This window comes from Pelodiscus sinensis, chromosome 1 (assembly GCF_052426305.1).
Source record: "Pelodiscus sinensis isolate ZL-2025 chromosome 1, ASM5242630v1, whole genome shotgun sequence".
Lineage (NCBI taxonomy): Eukaryota > Metazoa > Chordata > Testudines > Trionychidae > Pelodiscus > Pelodiscus sinensis.
Window position 1 is genome coordinate 349,662,545 of NC_143052.1, and position 8,970 is coordinate 349,671,514.

General features: G+C 47.6%; 1 protein-coding gene across 1 annotated transcript; it reads left to right on the forward strand.

Moving 5' to 3' along the window:
• The first annotated feature begins 493 nt into the window (after nt 1-493).
• On the forward strand, nt 494-1,426 carry LOC102443506 (olfactory receptor 51G2-like). Its single transcript, XM_014575240.3, has one exon. It carries the CDS (start codon nt 494-496, stop codon nt 1,424-1,426), a length of 933 nt encoding a protein of 310 aa, XP_014430726.3.
• The last annotated feature ends 7,544 nt before the right edge of the window (nt 1,427-8,970 follow it).

The following is an 8,970-nucleotide window of genomic DNA, read 5'->3' on the forward strand; positions in this document are numbered from 1 at the left end:
TCAGTTATGTAATAGTCATATAAGAATATTTTCATAAGGAATATGGACTGTAATGCCATACCATGAGCTTAGCTAGATTCAAAGAGGGACAGGATATTTATCTGGGTAACCAGAAAATCCAGCTAATTTAGTAAGGATGGCTTTAAGGTCTCTTGGAAGGGCTCTTAGCTTTCCTGATTTACAGTACAACATGTCTAATTAGTGGCTGAAGGCCATCTCAAAGTTGCCTATTTCAGGGCTTCCCTTCCTCCTAAACATTTGGAACTGGCTAGTCAATACTGGGCTAGATGGAATACAGGTCCAACCTACTTTGGCAATACCTATCTTCCTGTGGGGGGTGCAAATCCAAGACTATGTACTTCTTGATCTTTCTTGAACTCCTAGGAGTCTCTAGATTTGAACTAAGAGGAGAGGAGGTATCACTAAATACCATCTAGTCTGTTCTTTCTCCTTTCAGGAAGGAACCGGACTAATCAGACCTACTCAATATATAATGCCAGCTATCAACGATACCAGATTCCAATCTGCAGTGTTCCTTCTTACTGGGATACCTGGGCAGGAAGACGTCTATCTCTGGATCTCCATCCCCTTCTGCTTAGTGTATGCTATTTCAATAGTAGGCAATTCATTCATTGTGTACATTATAAAAACAGATCCAAACCTCCATGAACCCATGTACATTCTCCTTTCCATGCTGGCTCTCACAGACCTTTCCTTATCGATAGCCACCATGCCAACGACGCTGGGCATATTCTTGTTGAATTATAGGGAGATCAGCCTGGATGCTTGTTTTGCCCAGCTGTTTTTCATCCACGCACTTGAATGCATTGAATCCTCTGTGCTCTTGTTGATGGCCTTCGACCGTCTCATTGCAATACGTGACCCCTTGAGGTATGCTTCCATCTTAACGCCACCGAGAATAGCCACAATGTGGCTTGTGTTTGCCCTCCGAGGGGTGGTCGTAATGCTTCCATTCCCCATTCTCCTAAAACGTTTCAGATTCTGTCGAGCAAATGTCCTCTCCCATAGCTACTGCATACATGGAGAAGTCATGACAATGGCTTGTTCGGATATCACAGTCAATGACATATATGGCTTGTATATTACACTCTTAACAGAAGGGTTGGACTCGCTGCTCATCTTCCTTTCTTATGTGGTCATCCTCAAAATGGTGCTGAGCATCACATCCCACACGGAGTGCTTGAGGGCCCTGAACACCTGCGTCTCCCACCTCTGCGCCGTCCTTGCCTTTTACACCCCATTGATAGGCCTGACGTTGATACACAGATTTGGGAAGAGCTCTTCTTTGCTTCAAATTCTCCTGGGCTATGTCTACCTGCTGGTCCCACCCCTGATGAACCCGATCGTGTACAGTGTGAAAAGCAAACATCTTCGTGCGAGAATAGTCAGGATATTTGTCCATTGAAGGGACATTTTATCATCCTTCCCAGTGTAGGTGAGATGGGAGACAAGAAACAGATGGGAGACAAGAAACATGAGCCAAGGCCTTCTGTTCCATCCTGGACCCTTATATCTAAGATATCATGAGCTACACATACCCACTCTGGAGAGAGAGGATACGATGGGGTGTAATAGGAGAGGGGTTGGTGAGAGAGGACTGTGCAGTGAGAAAAGGAGACCAAAGCACACAGATGTGTTAAAAATCAGCTGTATTGATGGAATGCCAGTGGACCAGTGGGATGTTGGCTGATAAAGAACTTCATCAGTGTCTGCTATGACCTCCCAGTTCCGCCCAAGACTGTCAGTGAAGAGAGGGGATGTGGATGTTGTTTCTCATGACACTCAGGTTTTTCATCTCTGATTAAACATTTATGGGTAAAGAAAAATGTTGCTGAGCTGCTCTGTGATCACAGTCCTGACCTTTGCTGAGTCCTCTGGGTGCTGCATGATCCATGGTGGATGCACCAGCTGTGCACAGGGGGCTATTCAACAGGCATTGTCACCTGCTATTCCCTTTCCCCCCCTCAGCCAGGTGCTTGTGACTGAGTCACGTCAGGGGCCTCAGGAGAAGCCATTCAGGCAGGCCCTCTCCCGTTGCTAGCTCTGCACACAGCACAACTGCTGGGCCCATTCCCCATTGAGGCAGTGGAGAGCTGTGTTGGAGTGAGGGCCTGACACACAGGAGTCCTGGGAAGGGACTCAGGCCCCCTCTGTTTGTGCTGCTAAGTAAGGGATGGAAACGGTGCTCACCTCCCTCACAGAGGCATAGTTAGCTCCTCCCCCAACTCAGCTCTTTCATTCTGGGGCAACCCCCTTTTCTAAAGATAAAATAGAGGCAGGAGGCAGGGCTCTTGAGTAAGGGTATGTCTAGACTACAGGGTTTTGTCAACAGAAGTTTTGTCGACAGATACTGTCGACAAAGCTTTTGTCGACAAAGAGCATCTAGACTACATCCAGTTCTGTCGACAAAGCAAGAACTGGGTGCCTCTGGTGGACAAAAGTTCTCCACTCACTATCCTGGAGTCTGATTGTAGAAAAGAAAATTTCAGTGGAAGGTGGGAAATCATCTGACATTAATTAGGGAAAATGCCCCAGGCAGGATGCAGAAACATAAACCTGTGAGCAGGACACCCGCCCTAAAGTGTGTGGGGCAGTGTCTTCCACCTCAAGTTCCTTAGTCAAAAGTTCTTTTATTGTGCCACTCTCTGCCGCCTTGCTTATTTGCCTCTGCATTCAGCACTGGGATGACCACAGTTGTCGTCCTGAGTCCTTTTCTGGGGTCTGCCGCTCAAGGGTGGTACTAAGTTGGGGAGGTGTCAGAGAAAGTCCAGGAGCACTAGCCAAAGGTTAGAGCACGTGTCCCACCGAGACAGACTCAGGACATGCAATCTGCTCAATTTGAAGAGGAGATGGAGGGATGACTAGATTACGGTAGGTAAGGCCCTACATGGGGCACCAAGGTTTCACAACGGGCCCTTCAGTCTAACAGGGAAAGTTGTGACAGGATCCAATGGCCAGAAGCTGAAGTGAGACACATTCAGATGGGAATTAAGGCGCAATTTCTTTAATGAGAATGGTAATGAACCATTGGAGCTATTTGTCAAAGGCCGTGGTAGATTCTCCCACATGGGTAAGTGTGAAATCAAGGCGGGACGTCATTCTAGCAGCTCTGCTCAGGGAGACATTTGGGAGCATGTCTCTGGGCTGTGCTATACAGGGGGTCAGGCTATATGGTCACAGTGGTGTCTGCTAGCCTTGGGATCTGCTGCACCCCAATGGGCCAACTCACCTCTCTTCAGTTCACTGCTTGGCATGATATTATGTATTATTAATGCACAGAACTGACTAGCTTGTATCCTGTAAGCCAGGGCTACTCAACACACGGCCCAGGGACCGAATGCAGACTGCGGCCTGTTTGTTTGCAGCCCACAGTGCGGTTTGGGTTTACATGGGGCTCAACATGCAGGTGGGATCCTTTGAACTTGGCCTCCACTGGGAACACTCTCCACAATGGTGAGGCGTCTCCCAGGCAGGGTGAGCACTGAAAGATGCAAGCAGACGGGCTGGCTAGAACAGACTGGGAGGAGGCACTGGGAGCACCGGGACATTGTATGAAAGAGGCTATTTGCATATATCTGCATATACATCTGCATGTACACGCAACCATACTACAGTTGAGGCCTTTGGCATGTGCTATGAGCATCATTGTGGCCCCCCAGGCTCCCAAAGTTGAGTAGCCCTGTTGTAAGCAAGCGGCTTCTGTTGTCACCAGGAGACTTGAGGCCTAAGAATCCTAGAATCCTAGGGTTGGAAGAGACCTCAGGAGGTCACTGGGTCCATCCTCCTGCCCAAAGCAGGACCAATGGGGAGAGGCTGTTCCAGGTTAGATTTTGAGAAATATGGAGGAACTGGTTGAGAATTTGAAAGTGGGAGGTGGCTTGAGTGAAAAGGACCATGGGGTGGCAGAGTTCATGATTCTAAGGGATGGTAGGAGGGAGAAGAGCAAAATAAAGATCATGGATTTCAAGGCAGGCAGGCCTTAGCAAACTCAGATCCTTGGGAGATAAGATCCCAGGGGAAGCAAGTCTAAGAGGAAAAACAATAAAAGACAGCCGGCAGTTTTTCAAACGGACACTATTAAGGGTACAAGAGCAAATTATTCCACTGCCTGGGAAAGATGGGCAATCTGGCAAGAGACCACCCTGACTTAGCCAAGGGCACCTGCACAATCTAAAAACCAAAGCAAGGCACTACAAGAAGTGGAGACTACGTCAAAAGTAAAGTTGGCATATGCACAAATAGGAGCAAAATTCAAAAGGCCCAAGGTCAAAATGAGCTCAAACTAGCTAGAGCTAGAAAGGGTAACAAGAAAACATTCTACAGATGCATTAGAAGGGAGAGGAAGACTGGACAAGGCAGGCCCGTTACTCAATGAAGAGAAGACAATCAGAGAAAATGCGGGAATGGCAGAGGTGCTTAATGACTTCTTTGTTTCTGTTTTCCCAAGAAGGGCCTGGTGATTGGACACCTAACATAGGGTACGTCTAAACTACATGCCTCTGTCGGCAGAGGCATGTAGATTTCTTTGTTCAGCAAAGGTAAATGAAGCCGCGATTTAAATGATTGCGGCTTCATTTACATTTACATGGCTGCCACGCTGAGCCGACAAACAGCTGATCAGCTGTTTGTCGGCTCGCCGCTAGTCTGGACGTTCCCCCTGTCGACATCAAAACCCTTTGTCGGCAGCCCCGGTAAACCTCATTCCACGAGGAATAACGGGGTTGCTGACAAAGGGCTTTGATGTCGACAGGGGGAACGTCCAGACTAGCGGCGAGCCGACAAACAGCTGATCAGCTGTTTGTCGGCTCAGCACGGCAGCCATGTAAATGTAAATGAAGCCGCGATCATTTAAATCGCGGCTTCATTTGCCTTTGCTGATCTGTCTAATCTACATGCCTCTGCCGACAGAGGCATGTAGTCTAGACACAGCCATAGTGAACGCCAGTGAAAACGGGGTAGGTTCAAAAGCTAACATAGGGAAAGAACAAGTTAAAACGAATTGGATAAGTTTGATGTCTTCAAGTCACCGTGGCATGACGGGAACCACCCTGGCATACTCCAGGAGCTGACTGAAGAGATATCTAAGCGACTTTGAAAAGTCTTGGACTATTGGAGAGATTCCAGAAGACTGGAAAAGGGCAAACAAAGAGCCCATCTAGTAAAAGGGAAATAAGGACAATGCAGGGAAGTACATGCCCATCAGTTTAACTTCTGCAAATAATTCATTTGCAAACGGCCAGAAGATAAAGCAGCCATAAGGTACAGCCAGCATGGATTTGTCAACCACAAATCCTGTGTACACAATCTAATAGCCTTCAACAGGGCTGGTCCTTTAGCATCGCCCCGCCATCTCCTCCTCCGCCTTCTGCCATTTGCCATTGGCCATGACGAGGTTAAAGCTGGTGCACACGAAGCCAAGCAGCTGAGGTTCCCTGATGGCCAAGTGGCCCCAAGGGAAGGTACAAACATGCTGCATAAAGGCAGTTGTCTCCCTATCTGAACACACACTCTCTATTGCCTGTGCAACCTCTCTGATGACTCCTTGTCCTTTACAGTGAAGCTGTCCGGCGCCAGCAGCTCCTTCTAGCCGGAACTGGGTATGTTGGCAGGTGTCACTGTCTGTAACATGCCAAGTGCAGGGCGAAGGCTGCAGGCTGTTTGCATTGGCAGCTGTTCTGTGCAGCGGCAGAGGACTCAGCTGGGCTGTGGGGAAACTCAGTGACAAGGCTGGTGGGCAGGCAGCGCTAGGTAGCTCAGGAACCCTCCCCTCCATGTGCCTGTACTCTCTGGTGGGGTATTTAAGTTACACAGAGATCAAAAGCAAACCCAGCGTGTGAAAACCTCAATGCCCTGAGTCAGGACTTCTCAGGGAATCCCATTTCAAGAGGTGCAGTGTGGTCTGGGCCTGATCCTGCCAGGGGATAGAGGAGACCCGCCCACCCGAGGATATCAGTAACTGGTTCCCAAATTGCCTGGAAATTATTTATTTGCCCCTGAAAATTTAACCAGCAAACACATTTTCAAAATTTTTATTCTCTGGGTCAGTGGTGCAGGCAGGAACTCAGAGCTGCGTTGCTCTGTGGTAACAGATTAGATAGGGTGTATTTCTGTTACCTGAACAGCTGACAGCTCCAGGACTTGTGTCTGTTAGCCACCCTGAAGAGTTACCGGGCTACCTATCCCATGATCTTCCCACCCTCAGACTGGGCCCTGGTCTACAGTGCACTGTGAGTTGACTGGCCCTGTCTAGCAGGTCCTAATGGGTTTGGCACCTGTGGTTCTTCCCTTTGGGCGCCTGTGGCTAGTGAGGAGACAAGTGACCAGCCAGCCTGCTTAAACCAACATACGGTGTAATCTGACCAGCAGGAAGACAGCGTGACATGGGGGAATAAGAGGGCTTTCAAACAACAGTCCATCCACGTCTCTGCCCAAAGGCCTGCCCCCCATATCCTGCACTCTGATAGGGACCCCAGCAGGCCGAGGGCCTCCAGACTCCCCGAGCCGCGTCTTGCCTGTCGGTCTGGACTCCCAGCGTTGGCAGAAAAAGCTGAGTAATGTGGCTGGAGGCTGGAAATAGGCTCTGCCCAAGCTTGTGGCTCTGGTCTGGTCTCAGCGTCCCTGAGGTGCTGACTGAGCGGTGGCTTTTCTCAAGTGGCTGCTTCCCTTCCTGCATCTTTTCCAGCAGCCAACTTTTAAATGAAGAAAAGCCAGAGTGGTTTAACTCAATACAGCCACATCATGGAAACATCCCAATGGTTAACCCAATAGAGGTCTTCAGCAAGCATCCCAAGAGCTGGGTTTCACACACACACACACACACACACATTCATTATGGCTGCTCAGCTCCATGTCCATCCCAATGCCTTTCCCGGGTGCTATGTATTTTATGAGTACAAGGCAGACACAGTGAGCGAGAGAGAGAGGGCAACGGACTACTCTCAGATAGGGAATGACGTTCCATTTTCATAAACTCAGACATTTGACTTGGAAATCCACTTCCTGCAAACCCTCCACTGCACCCGTAGGTCGAAAAAAGATACACAATTTGAGCTCCACAAATTGTGTGTCTTATTTCGATCTAATTTCAAAATAAAATGCTATTCCGAAACGTCCCTTAACCCTCACGGAGTGAGAGTTACAGAGATGTGGGAATAGCAAGCCCATTGCTTAGAAATCTATTGCAAAATAACGGGCTGGTTCAAAAGATGCGGAATAGCTGCGGGGGATCCCAAAATAGCACTGCAGTCTAGACGTCCCCTCAATGTGCTTGAATAACTGGTATCAGAGGGTGAGCGCTCCGGTTCAGAGTATTTTAGTGTGCTCACTATTAACCCAGGGACAGAGGAACTCCTCAGATTTTATTTGCTGACAAGTGACTGAATGAGGGCTGAAAGGCTTGGATTTGTTTAGGTTCTGATAAACTCTAGATGATAGATTCTATATTTTAAAAGCTTCAGGGGGTAGCCGAGTTAGTCTGTACAGGATAAACTTTAAAAAAATGGTCTGGTAGCACTTTAAAGACTAACAAAACATGTAGATGGTATCATGAGCTTTCATGGGCACAGCCCACTTCTTCAGATGGCCAGATTGTTAGATGTCCAGAACTATTTAAATAGGGAAGAAAGGAGGAGAGGGGGGAGGAAAGGAAAAAAAGGAAGGGGGGACAAGAAGAGGTAGTGGATATAAAAATATCAAGAGGGAAAGCCTAGCTGGAATGTGACAGGAAAAACAAATAGTCTATAAGCACCTAAAGACTGGATAGTCAAATGAGGCAGATAAGAAGAGTACTAACACCAGACAGAGTCATTGGCACCTTCATTGTTTGGTAGGTTGATAATGTCCCAGCCATCTGGTATCTCTATTTAATCCATTAGCATGAGAATCAAACTTGTGAATGAGTTGTAGTTCCAGTCCTTCCCTGTGTATTTGGCTTGTGGCATTGGTCTGTAACAAAAACAGCCACTTGAAGATCTATTAATGAATGCCCAGTTAGATTGAAGTGTTCCCCAACAGGTTTCTGTATGTTCCCTTTATGGATATTTGTGTCCATTAATTCTTTCCTGTAGGGACTGTCCAGTTTGTCCAATATATATTGCAGTGGGGCATTGCTGAAATTTGATGGCATAGATCACATTACTGGATGTGCAGTTAAATGAATCTCTGATTTGGTGGTGTAACCCACACACCTAGTATGATTACCATACAGTGGCACCTAGACCACTGCAGCAGTTAAGATCAAGAGACCTCTATAGCAGAGGATGGGAGTGAGCTGGCTTTTAGCTCAGAGGGTAGAGGCTTCTATACTCCCCTTCAGAGGTCCCAAGTTCAAATCCATCCTGGCTTATGTGGTTGGCTCCAGTAATGAATTTGCTTAATCTATGGTGTTAATCTCTACAAGAGGGAGCAGAGATAATTTTCCTGATTAGTGGGTATTGCCTTCGAAAGTGTTTCAGAAGTACTCCACATACAGTTTGCAGTGGGTTTATGCTACTAAGTGTGTTTAGTGAAGAGTTGTAGGATATTGCCACCTGGTAATTGACCAGAATCTCTTTTTTCTCCCAGAAATGGAGGACCAGAAAGGGTGTCTGTGGGAAGCTCACAAATGTAAAATCACACACTGCTTATGAAGACTGAGGAACTCCCGGACACAAGCTCTCACAGGGGCTAGGAGCTAAAGAGGATTCAAAGAGGGGGTGGCTTCTATCACCTTCCTCCGAAGCATCTGGAACTTGCTGGTGGATACGCAGCAAGATGGACTACAGGTCTGATCCATTTTGGCAGTGCCTGTCTTCCTATCAGTGCTCCAAATCCAAAACAATGGTTTGGCTGATCTTCCTGGAGTTGCTGGATTTGTGTAGACTTACACTGAGAGACTTCGCTAGCGTTTAGCCCATTCTTGTTTCTTTCAGGAAGTAAAGTTCAAAACTCCTTGAATCTGCCCAATCCATT